Source organism: Panicum hallii, chromosome 1 (assembly GCF_002211085.1).
Source record: "Panicum hallii strain FIL2 chromosome 1, PHallii_v3.1, whole genome shotgun sequence".
In the NCBI taxonomy this organism is placed as follows: domain Eukaryota; kingdom Viridiplantae; phylum Streptophyta; class Magnoliopsida; order Poales; family Poaceae; genus Panicum; species Panicum hallii.
Genome location: NC_038042.1, coordinates 23,485,901 through 23,505,452, shown reverse-complemented (window position 1 = coordinate 23,505,452; position 19,552 = coordinate 23,485,901). Strand labels below are relative to the sequence as shown.

The 19,552-nt window shown below is 43.2% G+C and overlaps 1 protein-coding gene across 3 annotated transcripts; it reads right to left on the bottom strand.

Annotated features, from left to right (window-relative positions):
• Positions 1-229: 229 nt before the first annotated feature.
• LOC112874846 (glutathionyl-hydroquinone reductase YqjG-like) lies at positions 230-5,334 on the bottom strand. 3 transcript variants are annotated; one of them, XR_003225047.1, is made up of 7 exons: positions 5,006-5,334; positions 4,673-4,885; positions 4,419-4,595; positions 4,113-4,337; positions 3,891-4,019; positions 939-1,025; positions 525-657 (listed from the first exon to the last, which is right to left on the bottom strand). XR_003225047.1 is itself a non-coding variant. In XM_025938409.1 (6 exons), the coding sequence occupies exons 1-6, from the start codon at positions 5,276-5,278 to the stop codon at positions 424-426; spliced, it is 1,251 nt and encodes a 416-aa protein (XP_025794194.1). In that variant the 5' UTR covers positions 5,279-5,334; the 3' UTR covers positions 230-423. The 3 variants fall into 3 exon arrangements, 1 of the variants encoding a protein (XP_025794194.1); XR_003225051.1 differs by having other exon boundaries at positions 532-657; positions 913-1,025; XM_025938409.1 differs by lacking the exon at positions 939-1,025 and having other exon boundaries at positions 230-657.
• Between the last annotated feature and the right edge of the window lie 14,218 nt (positions 5,335-19,552).

Genomic DNA, 19,552 nt, shown 5'->3' with positions numbered 1-19,552 from the left:
CGAATGAATCCCATGACTGTAGTGTGACCGAGGATCGAAGGTGACAACCAAGATTCACGAGGGAAGCGTGATCACGGAGAAGTCAGAATTGTAAACTTCCTACTATATGATTATAATGTACAATATATTCGCAGGATACTGTAAGAAGCTGAGGGTAGAAAGGGAATGTAAAAGTCCCTTCATTAACATGAAGCTACTTGCATATTAGGATATTGTAAAAAGCTGAGGGTAGAAAGAGCCTGTAATCCAGTTGATTTATTATCATGAAGCTACCGGCATTACAAGTTCCGACTCGCACTCAAACAAGAAACCGAAACATTCCAAAAAGAAAAAAAATAGAGAGATGTTATTAGCGATACTTGCAGCCTTTGACGCAACCAAGCACAAGATTCTCAAGCACAACACAGCACAGTACAAGATCCCTCACGAGCCAAACCTCTCCCTGTCATGTGGGGCATTGTAGTCGATGTTGGGGCCCGCTGGGATAATCCCGTAGGGGTTTATAGACGGATGGCTTCCGTAGTAGTGCTTCCTGATGTGCTCCATGTTCACCGTGCTGCTGATGCCAGGGATCTGGTAGATGTCCTTGGTGTAGTTAAACAGGTTTGGGTATTCCCTCAGGAGCTTCTTGTTGCATTTGAAGTGAACAGCGTAAACCTGTAAAAGAAGTTTTGCAAGATTAATCAGTATTCATGGAACATCAAATTGAAGAAAATCATTTTAGTTCATTTGAGGTTTAGACTCTTAAGAACTCTTGTAACTCTTAGCTATATATATCCAACATGTAAATATAGAGGCCGGTTTGTCCTTTATCTAAAAAAAAAGGTTCAGTTATGTTTATTTATTAATTCTTTCTTCACCGAGCACAAATAAAACAACTCCACACACGCCCTTCTTTGTAACAGGCTCTACAAGATGGGAGATAAGTCTCCAACGACCAAGCTGCTGTGACTTCTCTTTTCTGGATTGGGCATGGCCGCCTCACTTTCCCTACAATCGGATCTCAGCAAGCAGTTTCTTCATATCTGTGCGAGATCGGCGGCAGTACATGATCAGCATACACAAACAGAGAAGTTGTCCAAAGTGCTAGAATTTCTAGGTCATTCACCTTCTTTCTACATTCTAATTAAATTAGTAAATGAGCTCTAAATTTGATTAGTTCCACTTCGAGTGCATTGACACTGACAGGTTATTGAGGTGTTAAGTTATGCAATCCCGAAACAGGCTATAAAGAATTGGAAGATTAAGTGCAAACTTCACCAATTATGGAAGATGCACGGCTAAGGAACTGTAGAAGTCAAACCAAATATATAAAATATCGGAACATAGCTGAGTTTTAAATTGGAAATTTTGAAAATTGGTTACATGTTATTGAAGCCAGATCAGAACAGGTTGATTGCTTTAAAAGTTCAAATGTGAAATGAGTACAAGTATATGCAGTTGATATTTAAACTCTGACTATATAATAAACCTCTGCCACATAAATTCAGATTGAAAAGGTTCTAACAAATGCACCATATGATAAGATAGCACTGTGTTTAGATTTGTTTAAGCATAGTGACTCTAGGTTGTACCATGAAAGCTTATATATAAATTAATGAGATGAAAAGCATAGCTGCTGTAAAAATGTGGTCGGCTACTTGATAGCTGTGTACTTGCCAAATTATGCCTTGACGACTACAAAAAATCAGTACTGTCAACAAAGAAGATTGGAGGGAGTATATATATTAGGTGGTATAGCCAGTATATTTAGTTGATACAGCAACAAGATCGCAGTATATTAACAAACATTTCTTGTATGCTTTCACTGAAAGCATAACCACCCCCCCCCCCCACACACACCCCCCAAAAAAAACATACTTTCAGTCCCTTGTTCTATCCAATATATTTTCTGCATATGAATACAATTTCCTAATCAGAATTTACAATTTCTAGGTGCATCATGGTTGAGCAATAGCTGGGGAAAGCTGCAATCTCTGCTGAATGAAATTCTCTGCGCTACAGAGGTTAAGTGAACATAATAAGGGCCTTAGGTGATCAATGCTCAACTTTCTTTTTAGTGAAACATATACCACTTAGAATGAAAGAAAAATAGACTTGAAGGCGCTTCTTTCCATTTACAGGTTCAGCTGACTACATAATCTGCATTGTTTGTAAAAGAAAATGGCTTATAGAGTTTCAGCTGATTATATAATCTGCAATACAATGAACAGCAAGAAGTTGGTAAGTAGCATTTATATTATGGACTACCATCAATACTTTATGAGTGCTCTACACTCTCTTTGTACCCATAATAGTGCCCTACCACCATAGTGCCATTTTTTGGAGACTTTGGAGACCAGTTCTTGCGGATGAGAATTCATGCATGAGTAGGTCCTGCACCTATGCCTATAGCAGAACTTAAGATGCATTACCAGATGCAATAAGATTCATTGCTTGATTCAAAGGTAGTTTTCTTTCCTCATGCTTTAACTATAAGCATCCAGTCATTTGTGACACACTCATCTCTCATTCTTCTCTGAATATTAGTACACTATCAATGCTTTCGATCAATATCACCCAGTTGTGCTTATTCATCCATTTATATTTGCTGAAGGTAAAATCACAAACAAAGGATCTTGAGGTAGAAATAGTCAATAGGAATGGTGTGGAAGCAGATGTAGATGCATTTCATCATCATCTGCCTTCAGAATTGCCGCTGGCACCACCCACACAAGTGGAGAAAGACCAGAATGCATAGACTTCTTCCAATGATTTCTCAAGCCCTCCGGAAGGGTTGTTCCTAAGTTCCGTGCCTAATTGAAACATTTTTTTTGCAGCAGCCACACTTCTCTCATGTAGGACATATGCGAGATAACTTACTAGGTTTTTGCAATTGAAGGTAAAGATCAGGTATGAGCAGAAGCGCAGAAAAAATAAACTGCAGGTGCATATGTTTACATGTTGGACCTTGTATTGGACAAAGAGTGTATGCATAGAAAAATAAAATATACTGGAGACCTAACTTTGTGCCTATGTGCCTAAATGATAGTGAATTAGCTGTATCTTCAGGCTACAAGCCTACAAGAAGAAACCTTATCCATCTAGCACTACCTCTCTTATGAGCCCCTGGCCTGATATGCAACAAATAAAGCGGCCCAATCTCTACACAAACATATTGGCAAGCTTGGAAAGGGCCTCTCTAGGAGTTCTAGTCATACCAAAATACCTACAGGTAAAGTTTTAGTTCTCTTTTCTAAATTCGCAAATCTTAGCTGCTCATGAAAAAGAACATGATGTAGATCTAGTTTTACGCATTCTGCAAATTGATATAAAGACCCTTAATGCTGATAGTACAGACCTGCTCTCAATTGATGGTCACAATTAATGTGCTAAAAAGAGTATAGGACATTCCACCCAAACAATGTGCTCATACTCAAATTTATAATCAAGATATCATCTCCTAATGAACAAAGGGAGTGGATTCCACTCTGCAGTTTTGAAATATCAACTCAGAACACAAAAACAGAAGATGCTAATAGCTCCCTCACAAGGTGGGGTCAGGGGACGGGAATTCCTAGATAGCCTTACCCTTCCAAAATTCTTTTAATATTCTGCATAATGTCTAATGGTAGAACAGCTAAGACTATTGTTTTTACTAGTGGGAACTGTTAATATTGCAATGTCCAGTATAATATCTAATAATACACCGTATAATATTTCTATGCAATATACAAATGACGGCCTGAATAAGAAAGAAATACAAACACAACAGTAACCAAATCACGGGTGGAAGTGTTCTGATGAATTTTTTATTTAAAAGATGCTCACTAGTTTAACACAGTTGCTCAGTTCAACTAAGGCATGGCGAAAATGTAGCATCACTACAGATACAGAATAATTTGTAGTACCTCATCAAATCGTATAAGGGTCACAAATAGGCGAATATCAGCTTCCGTCAGCTGGTTGTCACATATATACCGTTGCTTGCCAAGAATCTCCTCGCATTTGTCCAGAGCCTCATATAATCTTGTCACAGCCTACAATTATTGACCACACAAGATCCGGTCAGAATTGGGAACCTGTTTGACCAAACCCTGTCTCCCATAAATCATAATCGATCAATGTACTACCTCGTCATATGGCCCCTGCTTCTTGGCAAAGCCACACTTGTACACGCCATTGTTTATGGCGTCGTAGACCAGCTCATTGATGTCATCGATGGATGCCCGGAGTAGAACTGGATAGAGGTCCAGCCCTGGGTTCCTGGCGATGTCGTTGAACTCGGTGTTGAACATCCGGATGATCTCGGAGCTCTCGTTGTTCACCACCGTCTTCAGCTGCTTGTCCCAGAGGACCTGCAAATGGAACAGTAAAATCAGTTCAATTGTTGTGCCTGCTGAAAACAGATGGGGGCGTTCTTCAAAATTGAGACTCACGGGGACACTTGGCTTCCCGGCATAGCTCGGGCTGGCAATCTCGTAGAGCTCCCTGACACTCTTAGCACCGTTGAAGGGGTCCGGCTTGGCGCCGGGTTCCTCGTCTGTGGTGGTGGGGAACACCCACCCGAGATGGTCGTCGGTCTCCTTGGTCCTCTCAAAGATGGGCTTCACGGCCTACGATTCCGTACAAGAAACTCAAATTAATGGATGGTTGAGCGAGCGAAACATGAGATCCGTTCACATCCACTTACCGTGATGCCGATGGCGTGGTCGAGGCCCTTGAGCTTGAGGAAGGCGAGGCACCGGGACGCCCAGGGGCACGCGTAGGAGACATAGAGGTGGTACCGCCCCGGCACGGCGGGGAACCTGGCGGAGGCGTCGCTGGACACGGAGCTCCGGAAGGTGGACGGCGACCGGTCGAAGGCGCCGGTATCGGTGACCTCGTCCAGCGCCGACCGCGCCATCTGACGAGCAGCAAGGAGACAGAGCACATGGATCCAAAAGTCCAAGAGTCAATAACGCCAGCAGCTAGGAAGAGGAGCAAACAATCAAGCCTCACAATCGACCAGGCGAGACGAGAATACCTTGACGGTGGTGGTGGAGTAGCCGGAGGCGGCGGAGGTGGAGAACGTCCGGGCGGCGAGGAGGCGGAGGGTGAGCAGGAGAGAGGAAGGGATGGCGAGAGTGGGCATGCGAGTTGGTAATCTATGGAGTGAAGTAAAGCGATGGTGTGATGATAAAACAGCGTGCATGTAGTGGGGGCAGGTGGGATGCTTCGGTGCCGGGCGATGTTGCAGGATCTCGGCGAAGTGGTGGCGCGGCTTTCTCGTGGGGGGCTGCGCGATGACCCGGACCATGAACAGTGAGGATGGTTCATGGTTGTGTTGGATGGTTCATCTTCGCCTCCGGTCAAGCTAAGAAGCCGGTGTCGGTGTCATATGTTCTTCGAAACGGTTTCAGCCGGACATGCGTCGGGACGACAGCCGGAGGACCTGCAGCCTGAAAGAAACGGTTGGACTTCATAACTTCGAAGTGATGTGACCGCGGTGGCTGCCGAACTTCTTCGGGGCTGCTTACTTTGGCCGATGTCGACGTGTAGGCAGGCATCACTACGCCAAGTCGCCAACATAACTTTAATACCAACGGGATATTACGATATTTTTTAAAAAAATAAATATTTTACGTTTTTCAATTACACAGTATAACTCAGACACTAATAAAGCACGCAAACTCATTATATGGCCATATAGACACACGTACGCAAATCCTACCCCTATATGCATTTTTTAATACCAATGAAAGCACAACACCGTTAAATCCTAAAATACCAGAGCCTAAGGTGCTACTGAAACTCTTGTAACCACTAGGCTATAGACCCTATCACAAATAAATATTTTACTAGCAAGGCGCCCGTCCATTGCTAGGGTAATATAAAATTTACCCCAACCTATACGAGACCACTAATTTTGTGCTCTTTCACTCCGTGTACAGGCCATGCCGTGATCGCGTCAGGTATTGATTGTCCGGATTCTGATTGATTTGTCTAGGTTCCGATTAGGATTCCAATTAATTTATCTGGATTCCGATTGACGGACAAAAAATTATTATATACTTTAAAAATAGTAGAGATTGAACCATGGATGCAATAATATCACCCCGTCACCAAGTCCTTCACGACTGATGGCGTGCCATGCCGCGTCCAGCATGAGTCACTACTGTGTTTGCTGGAATTTTGGACTTGATCCAATAGTAAATTTAGAAATTTTAATAAATTTCACGGATCTATATATATGTATTAGGAGTGGTACAAGGAGTGGTACAGACCTTAATTTCATCTTGATAGTGGAGAGATAGAATGATCAACATAAATATGGAGATGGTTTGCAATCCTCCAAACTATGTTATGGACAGAGAAAAAATACTACACATGTATAACACATGCACCGCACTCACACTTAACCATCCTTTTGTCTCCGCAGACAAGAAGCCCATCGCATTTCTTTTGTTGCACCATGCAAGAGAGGCTTAAGGAGATTATTATAGGGCACAACCCCTTGTGCGAAAACCCGTGCTGAGCCAGGTCCGAACGTGGGCGGACACTACAACCAGCAGCTCAGCCACCAAGCTACGAGCTCGTTCGTTCTATGCATGCTTGTTTTTATTTATTCTTGTCATTATTTATCTCTTTTGGAACTTAATACTGTGATTATCTAAGTCCTTAACAATATTTACATCCAAACGTCGTTAAAACATGTGCTACCTTATTACACTTATAAGGACAGAAAACAAACGAAAAATAAGTTTCTTCGGCTCAGTAATAATCCCTCCTGTTAGCGTCAGACTGAGGAAGGTGCTTTCCAAGACTATTACAAATGGCAGAACAAAACACGTCTGCCATTTGGAACAACAGACTGTTTTGTTTTTAATCGTCTGGTACAAACCCTCCAGAGCTATTAATTGGGAAAGCACCGTTATTTGACATATAAAGACAAACAGGTACCTGCTGAAGCTGTCATCAGAATCTTGATTCCAGATATTTTTTTACAACTTCAAATATATTAAAATGTTATAAACACAGTACAAAGTTCAGAGATAAAAATCCCTGAATGCATGTTTGTAGCTCCCAAGCTACAGCACTAAGCAGTAGCTATGTATAAGGACTAAGGAGGGAAAGACAAGCTGCGATCAACATATGCAGCAAGCAATCCATCATCCAAAGCTATATTACATAAGATCGTGCACTTTTTGCTTTAGCCCAACTTCTTGGTATGGGAGTTGCCTTTTGTTGCACCAACCAAATTGGTGATATGGAAACCTTAATTGAGAAGATGACCTTCCAGGTGAAGTTACACTACTGTGATGGATCGAATCATCAAAGATCTGGCAGTTGTGCTTCGGATAGGGCTACATAATGAGCCGGCTCGGCTTGTTAAGATAACGAGTTGGCTCGACTCAGCTTGATACCTAAACGAGTAGAAAAGTCAGCTCGGCTTGGCTTGGTCCAGCTCATGTGCCAAACACTAAGATATGATTTCCTGGATGATATACAGTCATACAATGATACAAATCAAACAAAAAATAATGGGATAACATGAGCAACTAATTAGTCTAAATAACTGAGCCTTCCATGCTCTTCCGAACAATACTCTACAGATCAATGAAAAAAACTGATTTTTGAATGTATACCTTGTGCATAGACATAGAGGCCACACATCAGGATGAATCCCGCATCGGCGTCCCATATCTGGCGCGCCTACTGTCGGTGTTTATGCTGGCAGTCCACCAAGAGGGATACCCACGGTGGTAGATTTGTTCAAGGGGATCGTGAGACCTGAGATTGATGGCAACACAAGAGCGAGGGACACGAGCCTCTTAGACAGATTCAGGTCACCAAGTCGGCGTAATACCCTTCGTCATGTGTTGTAGTGTTGTGTTGATTCTAGGGTTTAGGTTTTCTCAGTTGTCTAATCTCTATTGTCCCTCCTCCTCTCCTATGGGTACCCTTGCCCCTCCTTACATACTCCGAAGGGTAGGGCTACATGGCAAGTCTTCTAGTCGGTTACAATATAGGAGTCCTAGTAGATTACAACTATTTTTTAGGAGTCCTAGTCGATCTTACCTTCTGCCTTCCTTGTACTACCAAAGGGTATATCCTCCACAATTAGTTAAATCAAAAAGTATTACTAACCACTCATATAATCCTAAAAAAATTAGAAGCAGTTTTTCATTCATCTTCCAATTTCATTCTTATTTCGTTGCACCCGCTACCCAAATCAATCGTTATAAAAATAACATCACCACTAAATTCGTCAAGCTTGTCATCAAATTTAGGAATAGGGTGACGATAACAGATGGTTATGTTATTAATAGCTCGACAATCAATGCACATACACCTTATACCATCTTTGTTAGGAACCGAACCAGAAACTCCTGAGGAAGCCTCGTGACTACATCCTATGTATCTAGTATTCCTTTCTATTTAAGCAAGTAGTAGCCACAAAAAGAACTTGGGTTTTGTTTGATGTAAGTTAGCTGCTGCTACTTCCTTATTAACGCGTGTGTCGGCTAGACCATCCGAGTACTTGTATCAGAACCCCACCTTCTATCGAATTCATGAGTGTTTGGTTGTTATCTTGTTCTTGCTTGTTCTTCGATTGCTTGCAGGTTCAAGGCTGTTCTTGGCACGGCAAGAACAGCAACAACCGGAGCCCGTGTAACTATCCTAAGGCGCAGCACCCTTGTGGTTGTTGTAGTCGGGTAGCACAACGTCGACCTCCACCCCAAATCGTAGTTATCAGGAGATGGTGTACCTGTCGCTCAAGGCGCCACACCATCTTGGTTGTGGTAGTCGGGCAGCCAACGTCGGCCTCCACCAAATCCACACCACCACCATCTCTCATCGAAAGATCGGGCTCCCTCGTACCCGTCGGGGCTCATCAAGTGGTATCAGATTTCAGGTTGATCGGTGAGAGATTTCCTTCTCTTTTGTTCTTTATTTACCTACAGTCCAGTTTTGCCAAAAGATATATTTAGAGCCGAAAATCCCAAAACATTTTGAGCCTTTGCTTTACTACTTTGCTCTCGGCTTGTTGATTTCGCGGTTGCTTCTTTGTGTCGAGTTGCTGGTCCTAAGTTTTTCACCGCTAGAGTTTCGAGTTCGTGCCACTTTGTTCTATCTCCATCTTCGTTCTCTAGCTGAAGTTGCAATTTTTCCCCCTCATTACTCTAATCTGCTGATTGATAACCAAGAAAGGGAAAAAGGCAAGTGCAAAAAAAACCGTACGGATCAGCAAGAAAAAGGCATGTGCAAAAAGAAAAGCCGCACTAATTAAAATTGGTAAATACAGATTCCAAGTGGAACAAGAAAGATCGTTTGTCAGCTGTGTGACCTTCACTTCTAAGTTTCGCAATTCAGCTTGCTATTTTCAGTGTTTTGATGATGCTCTTTGTGTAAACGGCTCGCGTCTCTACCACGGTTTGGATTAGAACCAGCACAGTACCAAGTTGAACGTTTATTCAAATCGTTGTGAACTAACGTGGTAATAGCTGTTTCTTGTGCAATTGTTTTAGTAGCCACCTACAACTCCACAAAACTATCTACAACACCACTAGGTTGTGCTTGCAGTCACCGTTTGTTGGTGTTCTTGCTGACTGCCGGCGCCTCCTGCATCACTTGGTAAGAACTTGTAAGAGCTTGATTTCTTGCTAGTGAGGAAGTGTTTGCGTCGTACCACCTCCTAGCAACTGTTACGTTTAATCTGCTTGCTTTTGTACTTCTTTTGTGTACTAACCATGTCAGCTGATGCGACTGAGTTGCCTTCGCATTCACCACGTACGAGAGGCATCATTCAGCATTTTGAACGCCAAGTAAGGATGCACAGCGAAGCCCTCAATGAGGATGTTCAAGTCACCAATGAGCGCATTGGTCAAGTAGAGATGGCGCAGATTGAGGCCAACAACAAGCTGACCACATTGGAGAGAACAGCTGAGGCTATTAACACCTCTCTTGCAGCAAGCATTGAGCGAATTAGAAAGGATGGAGCAAGCTGGGCGTGAAGAGAGGGAACGACGTGATGATGACGGTCACAACTCCATTAGCAGCATTGCAAGAGATGACGAAATGGAGTATTTAGCGGACACTGAGCTTGATGACCAATCTTTTAGGTATCGATGGCAGCCACGTCGCAACCATCATGGTATGGGTGGTCGAGCTCCACGACGTGAGGTACGTGCCAATGATGATTCCCTCTGCAGAGTTAAATTCTCCATACCACCTTTTGATGGGAAATATGATCCTGATGCATATCTGACTTGGGAGTTGTCAGTAGATCAAAAATTTGCATGCTATGAATTTTCTAATGATAAAAAGGTTAGAGCTGCCACTAGTGAATTCACTGATTTTGCTTCTGTTTGGTGGCATGAGTATCAAACTAAAAATCCAGCTACCATACCACAAACTTGGAATGCTTTAAAAAGAATCATGCGTAATCATTTTGTTCCTTCCTATCATGCTCGTGACTTGTTGCATAAATTACAACAGCTTAGACAAGGTAATAAATCTGTTAAGGAGTACTATCAAGAATTACAAGGTAATAAATCTGTTGAGGAGTACTATCTAGTAGAAAATGAAGAGGCTACAATGGCTAGGTTCTTGGGTGGTTTGACTAGAGAAATTCAGGATATATTAGCTTACAAGGAGTATACTAACGTCACTCGCTTATTTCATCTTGCTTGTAAGGCTGAAAGAGAAGTGCAGGGACGACACACAAGAACTCCTGCAGGTCGGACTACCTCGTGGCAGCCCCGCACAAGTGCCACTGGCTCTAACCATAATTTTCATGGAGACGCTTCCAATCTGCTGTCCACGACTACATCAAAATCAGCACCTCCCCGCGCTACCGATACGGTGAAAGGATCCACCCAAGCTGCAGCCAAAACATCTTCTTCTCTCGCTTCCACTGGGAGAATGAAGGACATCCAATGCCTCCAATGCAAAGGATTCAGGCACGTACGAAAGGACTGCCCAAGCAAGCGTGTGCTGATCGTATGAGAAAATGGTGAGTACTCATCAGCTAGTGATTTAGATGATGAAACATATGCCATGCTTGCTGCCAAAGATGCAGGAAAGGGGAATGATGATGAAGAGCACATTGGGGCTGAACATGCTGAACACTACGAGAGTCTTGTTGTCAGGCGTGTCTTGAGTACCCAAATGAGTCAAGCTGAACAGAACCAACGACACAATCTGTTCCAAACTAAGTGTGTTATTTTGGAACGATCATGTCGCATTATTATTGATGGAGGAAGCTGCAACAACTTCGCAAGCACCACCATGGTAGAGAAGCTTGGGATGAAAACACTTCCACATCCGCATCCCTACTACATCCAATGGTTCAACGACAGTGGTAAGCTTAAGGTAACACGTATGGTTCGAGTGGAATTTACAATTGGTTCATACCATGACCACATTGATTGTGATGTTGTACCTATGCAAGCTTGCTCTATGCTTTTTGGTAGACCTTGGCAATTTGATAAGGATACTTTGCATCATGGTAAATCAAATCAATACTCTTTCATGCATAATGAGAAGAAGTTTGTTTTACACCCTATGTCTCCCGATGCTATTTTGCGGGATGAAGTTGCTAGAGCCGGCAAAGAGAAAAACAAGAAATCTACTCAAACTGAAAATCTGGGTGTTGCAAAGGAATCGAAGCAACTTAAGAATGACAAATCTAAATCTGCTCATGCAAGGATGAATGAAATAAAATTGAAAAGTGCTTGTTACCTTGCTTCCAAATCTGACTTGCTTGAATTAAATGATGATGATGCAATCTGCTATGTGTTTGTTTGCAAAGAGGCTTTGTTCTCACTTCACGACGTACCATCTACTTTGCCTCCTACTGTCAGTAATCTTTTGCAGGAATATGCTGATGTGTTTCCACAAGAAGTGCCACCCGGGCTGCCACCAATGAGAGGGATTGAACATCAGATTGACCTTATCCCTGGGCTTCCTTGCCAAACCGAGCGCCATACTAGATCAACCCGGAGGAGACCAAGGAGATTCAGCAACAAGTACAGGAATTACTCGACAAAGGTTATGTGCGTGAGTCCCTTAGTCCTTGCTCCGTTCCTGTTCTTTTGATTCCAAAGAAAGATGGATCATGGCGCATGTGTGTAGATTGTCGAGCAATTAATAACATTACCATAAGATATCGTCATCCCATCCCTAGGTTAGATGATATGCTTGATGAACTTAGTGGCTCGATGATTTTCTCTAAAATTGACTTGCGTAGTGGATACCACCAAATTCGCATGAAGCTAGGAGATGAATGGAAAACAGCATTTAAAACCAAGTTCGGTTTGTATGAGTGGTTAGTCATCCCTTTTGGCCTCACTAATGCACCTAGCACTTTCATGAGATTAATGAATGAAGTTTTACGTGCTTTCATTGGAAGATTTGTGGTAGTCTACTTTGATGACATCTTGATCTATAGCACAACTCTAGAAGAGCATCTTGATCATCTGCGTGCTGTTTTTAATGCTTTACGTGATGCACGCTTATTTGGTAACATTGACAAGTGCACCTTTTGCACAGATAGAGTCTCTTTTCTTGGCTATGTTGTTACACCGCAGGAAATTGAAGTTGATCAAGCCAAGGTAGAGGCGATACAGAGCTAGCCGGTTCCTACAATGGTCACACAAGTCAGAAGCTTCCTCGGGCTTGCTGGATTCTATCGCCACTTTGTGAAGGACTTTAGCACCATAGCAGGCCCGCTGCACGAGCTTACAAAGAAGGGTGCTCCTTTTACCTGGGGCAAGGCGCAAGAGGTTACATTTGAGACTTTGAAGGACAGGTTAACTCATACACCCCTTCTCCAATTACCAGATTTCAATAAAACTTTTGAATTGGAATGTGATGCTAGTGGTATTGGGTTGGGAGGTGTCTTGTTGCAAGAGGGGAAGCCTATTGCTTATTTTAGTGAGAAACTGAGTGGGGCTAGTTTGAACTATTCCACTTATGATAAAGAATTATATGTTTTAGTTCGAACTTTGGAAACATGGCAGCATTACTTATGGCCTAAAGAATTTGTTATACATTCTGATCATGAATCTTTGAAACATATTAGGAGCCAAACCAATCTGAACCGTAGACATGCCAAGTGGGTAGAATTTATTGAGTCATTTCCTTATGTCATCAAACATAAGAAAGGAAAAGATAATGTCATTGCGGATGCCTTGTCTCGTCGATATACTATGCTATCCCAACTTGATTTTAAGATCTTTGGCTTGGAAACAATAAAGGAACAATATGCTTTTGATGCTAATTTCAAAGATGTGCTGCTGCAATGTAAAGTAGGGAGAACATGGAACAAGTTTGTTGTCACTGATGGCTTTATGTTTCGGTCTAACGAATTATGCATTCCAGATGGTTCTGTGCGTATGTTACTATTGCAGGAAGCGCATGACGGTGGGTTGATGGGACACTTTGGTGTGAAGAAGACAGAAGACGTCCTAGCTAGCCATTTCTTTTGGCCAAAGATGAGAAGAGATGTGGAGTGGTTTGTTGCTCGCTGCACCACCTGTCAAAAAGCTAAGTCCCATCTCAATCCGCATGGTTTATACATGCCTCTCCCTGTTCCTAGTACTCCATGGGAGGATATTTCAATGGACTTTGTTTTAGGACTGCCTAGAACAAAAAAGGGGAGGGATAGCATTTTTGTTGTTGTGGATAGATTTTCTAAAATGGCACACTTTATACCATGTCACAAAACTGATGATGCTACCCATATTGCTGACTTGTTCTTTCGTGACGTTGTTCGTTTGCATGGGGTACCAAATACTATTGTCTCAGATCGGGATGCCAAATTTCTTAGTCACTTTTGGAAAACCTTGTGGGCTAAGTTGGGAACTAAATTGCTCTTTTCTACTACTTGTCACCCTCAAACCGATGGACAAACCGAAGTTGTGAACCGTAGTTTATCTACCATGCTGAGAGCTGTTCTTAAACATAACATCAAATTGTGGGAAGAATGTTGGCCTCATATTGAATTTGCATACAATCGTTCGTTGCATTCTACGACTAAATTGTGCCCTTTTGAGATTGTGTATGGTTTTATTCCTCGTGCTCCCATTGATCTTTTGGCCATTGCACCATCAGAAAAATTGAATTTTGATGCATCTTGCCGTGCTGAACTGATTATTAAGATGCATGAGCAAACTAAAGCAAACATTGAGGCCATGAATACTAAGTATAAACAAGCAGGTAGCAAGGGTAGAAAGCATGTTACCTTTCAACCTGGTGATTTAGTTTGGGTACATTTGAGAAAGGATAGATTCCCTGATTTGAGAAAGTCTAAGTTGCTACCTCGAGCTGCTGGACCCTTCAAAGTACTTCACAAAATTAATGACAATGCATAAAAATTGAGTTGCCTGCAGATTTTGGCGTTAGTCCCTCTTTTAACATTGCAGATTTGAAGCCATACATGGGTGAGGAGGACACGCTAGAGTCGAGGATGACTCTATTGCAAGAAGGGGAGGATGATGAGGACATCACTGCCATTGATACAACCACAACGACAGCCCCTTCACCACTTATAGTGGAACCAGGACCAATGACACGGGCCTGTGCACGTGAACTTAATTATCAGGTGAACTCATTTCTAGCTGTTCAAATTAATTCTTCCTCAAATGGAGTACTATTAAATGGAGTACTATTAAAGCCTTGCGATGACTTTATTATTCTTAGGTGCTTGGGAGTTGAACCAGCTAGGAGTGGAGAATGGAACAATGCAATTAAAACTGCTAAACCCGAAGGGACTTTCGTAACTGCAGCAAGTACCAGTTTCAAGGGGCCATATCTTTCAACTCCCAAGGTTGTTTAAAGCAAATAAATGCTTGTTGGAAAGATCTCTTCGTGTACTTTCCAATGGATCAAGAATCAATGGCAGATCAAATACGAAACGTCCAGAAACTCCTGAGGAAGCCTCATGACTACATCCTGTGTATCTAGTATTCCTTTCTATTTAAGCAAGTAGTAGCCACAAAAAGAACTTGGGTTTTGTTTGATGTAAGTTAGCTGCTGCTACTTCCTTGTAAACGCGTGTGTCGGCTGGACCACCCGAATACTTGTATCAGAACCCCACCTTCTATCGAATTCATGAGTGTTTGCTTGTTCTTCGATTGTTTGCAGGTTCAAGGCTGTTCTTGGCACGGCAAGAACAGCAACAACCGGAGCCCGTGTAACTATCTTAAGGCACATCACCCTTGTGGTTGTTGTAGTCGGGTAGCACAACATCGACCTCCACCCCAAATCTTAGTTATCAGGAGACGGTGTACCTATCGCTCAAGGCGCCACACCATCTTGGTTGTGGTAGTCAGGCAGCCAACGTCGGCCTCCACCAAATCCACACCACCACCATCTCTCATCGAAAGATCGGGCTCCCTCGTACCCGTCGGGGCTCATCAAATGGTAATGGCCGTTGGTCGATGAAGCAGGCGATGTCTCTAACTGATGTGTGGAGGTTCATAGAGGACAAGCTTCACATTAAGGTGGGGTCTTCCTCATCTAGCAACACTACCCTGAGGACTTCCTGCTGTTTTTCATGGACTCGGACATGATGATGAGGGTGTTGCTGACGGATGTGCAAAGATTCCTGGAGGACAAGCTTGAGATTAAGTTGGGGTGCTTCCTAATCCACCAGCACTACCCTGAGGACTTCCTGGTGGTGTTAATGGAGTCAAACATGATGATGACAATGCTGCAATCATCGATTTCTAACGGTGGGTTGTATCCACTCAGACCACCTGCCAGTGCGCAAGATCATGGCTGCACCGATACCAGCCATGGCCACAATTGACCAGCCCTGCCTATGCTTCAAGGCTATGATCATCATCCTGGATGTTCAAGATCTCAAGCCTAACCAGGAGGCAGAGCTGGCTGCCGATGGTGGTCACCTACCTAGCATCAACCTTGGAAACAATGGTGGCAGCCATCACAAGGATGTGACTGCCGGTAACTAAACGGGTAGGGTTCTAGGCTGACTGCTAGAACATACACAATAGGGCCTTATAGGAGTGACCAAAAGAATGCCTACCTCCTAGGGTGGTGCCACTGGTGGAGGCACGTCCGTGTTCCTACCCCCACTAGGGACTATAAGGCATCCACTCCCCTGCGCTCGTTGGGCGGTTGTTGGTCACAAGTGGCGTTGGAGAGCTCGCGGTGGTCGTGGCTCTGTTCTTTTTGGTGACACTAGGAATGGCAGTGGCTGTACCACCACGCTCGCGTCCAATGCCGTGCAGCGGTATGGCAACATGCTCGTGGCGTTCAACAGCATCTTCGGTGGGGGTGGACTCGATTATGGCTCCAGCTATAAACATAGTTATCATCGAGTTTTACCCCATCACTGTGGACCCTGATCCAAACCCCCCCCCCCCCGACCGGCGATGAAGGGGGGTTTGGACATGGCCGCATGATGGGTGTGGCAGTAGTAGTGGTTTTGCATATTGCGTGTAACTTGTGTTTTTGGAGGGGTTCCCTAACCGCCTTATATAGTCTGGAGGTAGGGTTAGTTGGTTATACTTATCCACTTAACTCTTTTTTTCAAAAGTTGAGATTTCCCATCATGTCTTCTGTCCTCACACTCATCAATAGAATGGCTCGTCTGAACGTAAACACCGACATATTGTTGAAGTTGGTCTTGCTATTCTTGCACAAGCATCCATGCCTCTCAAATTTTGGGACGAAACCTTTTTAACTCCCACATATCTCATCAATCGCACCTCTAGTCGTGTTATTGACTTCTCTACTCCTCTCACACGACTATTTGGTCAACAACCAAATTATTCCTTTCTTCGTGTCTTTGGTTGTGCATGTTGGCCTAATCTTCGCCCATATAATACCCATAAACTTCAATTTCATTCAAAACGATGTGCGTTTCTTGGGTATAGTAATCTTCACAAGGGCTATAAGTGTTTAGACATCTCCACTGGCCATGTATATATTTCTCGTGATGTAGTCTTTCATGAGGACATATTTCCGTTTGCACAACTTCACTCTAATGCTGGCACTCGTCTCCAACAGGACATACTTCTTTTGGCTTCACATTTGATAAATCATGATGGGGACATGACTCATAGTTTTAGTAACGTGTCTAACACTTTACCCGAGCCATATGTGTCTTGTTTTGATGATCCAGGTTCCAACGCACAGCCTAATATGTCACGATTGGTGACCTTTCCTTCTTTGGCTGATTCCGGACAAGCACCTTCCTCTTCTGGGATCCCTGATGCATCTGGCGCGGTCTCTGATGTTGATCTGGATGCTAACTCCGGAGTTGATCAGGTGAATCAGATGCCAACACAAGAGGATTTAGCCTCTCTCAATCCGGCTATGCTACCCGTCCCGGAGGATCCCGTGCCGTCACCTCCGCTGCAATCCTCACCTACCGAGCTGCTTGTACCAGGACCTTCTGTGGTTACTCCAGTGCTTCCTCCCGAGCTGCAAAGATCGGATGCGGTCGTTTCTGAATCACCGCTTGATCCTGTTGTTGAGTCATCATCACGGCGCCTTCCTCCGCCGCCTGGTCCTCCACGTCCCATTCATGGTTCTATTCGGATTTCGCCTGGTCGGCCGTGCACACGTTTGCAAGACAATATTAGCAAGCCAAGATTTTTTACTGATGGTATAGTTCGGTATGATTTGCTCACTGAAATTTCTGAACCGGCTTCTTTGCGTGATGCACTTAAGTCTGATGCTTGGACAACGGCAATGGATACTGAATTTGATGCTCTAATGAGAAATCATACTTGGCATTTGGTTCCTCCCACGACGGCACAGAATGTCATTGACTGCAAATGGGTATATAAAGTAAAACGAAGAGCTGACGGTACTATCGATCGCTATAAAGCACGTCTTGTTGCAAAAGGTTTTAAGCAAAGATATGGCCTGGATTATGAACATACATTTAGTCATGTGGTGAAGGCTACTACTATCCCTCTTATTTTATCGCTAGCTGTGTTAAATCAATGGAGTATACGGCAACTAGATGTTCAGAATGCGTTTCTACGTGGTGTTATGGTGTTCTATTTATATGAAGCAACCGGACAAAGCTTTTCCCAATTATATGTGCAAGTTCGACAAATCTCTTTATGGCTTAAAACAGGCTCCGAGGGCCTGGTTTTCTTGTTTGAGTAACAAGTTACATGAGCTTGGGTTCCATGGATCAAAGGCCGACACGTCCTTATTTTTCTTTAAACAAGGTGATGTTATTATCTATTTTCTTATCTACGTTGATGATATCATCATAGTGAGTTCTAGTGCTGTGGCCATAGATCAGCTCTTGCTTAATCTACGGGATGATTTTGCCCTTAAAGATCTTGGCATTCTACACTATTTTTTGGGCATTGAGGTGTCGGAGTGTTCAGGTGAACTTTTGCTTACTCAAACAAAGTATGCTAAGGATTTGATTCATAAAGCTGGAATGAAGGACTACAAATCAATGCACATGCCTATGGCCCTCTCGGAGAAACTAGCTGTTCATCTTGGATATCCTTTGGACAGTGAGACAGCAACCAGATATAGAAGTATTGCGGGCGGCTTACAATACTTAACTCTAACTCGGCCGGATATAGCTTTTGCTGTCAACAAAGTCTGTCAATATTTACATTATCCAACATCAGCTCGTTATACTGCAGTGAAGCGGATTCTTCGGTATATTAGTGGCACTATCAACTATGGCTTAAAGATTGTTCGGTCTTCTTCTAATGTTATTAGTGCCTTCTCATATGTTGATTGAACTGGTTGCTCTGATGATCGAAAATCCACCGGTGGTTTTGCAGTATTTATTGGTGCCAATCTTATATCTTGGCAAGCAAAGAAACAAGCCACAGTCTCAAAGTCCAATACTGAGGCCGATTGCAAAGCACTTGCTAATGCTAATGCTACCGCTGAGATTATATGGGTTCAATCTATTCTCGATGAGTTAGGAGTTCCGCAATCAAAGGTACCTATCTTATGGTGTGATAATATTGGTGCCACTTATTTGTCCGCCAATCCGGTGTTCCATGCTAGAACCAAGCATATCGAGGTTGATTACCATTTTGTGCGAGAACGAGTTGCTCAAAAGCAATTGGATATACGCATTATTTCTTCTGCTGATCAAGTGGCCGACGGATTCACGAAATCTCAACCTGTGCGCCGGTTACAAGAATTCAGGCACCATCTCAACGTTGCATGTGGCTGATAGCTGTGCACGTTGAGATTGCGGGGGGCTGTAGAGATATATGTGTAGTATGATACGGGCTCCATGTCCTACATGTGTAATACTTGCTCATGTAATGCTCTCCTTCTAGGAGACATCCTTGTATCCTAATCGGACTCTCTCGTCCGGACTATATAATGAACATCACCTGCATCCAAAGGGGTCAAGCCGTTCCATTGAATTCCACAAGATATATGATGAGAGCGAGAAGAGGAGAGAGGTGGGGGCGGGCTGCTGGCTTAGAAATTTTTGTGATAAAACAAGATGAGCTAGACATTAATGATTTAGTCTACGTCTATAGTTGCACTACTAGAAAAGTAGACTTTTAGTGGCTGTATATAATGTGGTCAAAACATACAGCCTACTGTTGGC

Excerpts from the sequence above, each read along its gene's own strand:
- LOC112874846 (XM_025938409.1), bottom strand. The coding sequence starts at position 5,278 with ATGGTCCGGGTCATCGCGCAGCCCCCCACGAGAAAGCCGCGCCACCAC. Across the intron at positions 4,596-4,672 it reads ACCACGCCATCGGCATCACG|GCCGTGAAGCCCATCTTTGA; the intron begins GTAAGTGGATGT and ends ACGGAATCGTAG. Across the intron at positions 658-3,890 it reads CCCTTATACGATTTGATGAG|GTTTACGCTGTTCACTTCAA; the intron begins GTACTACAAATT and ends CTTCTTTTACAG.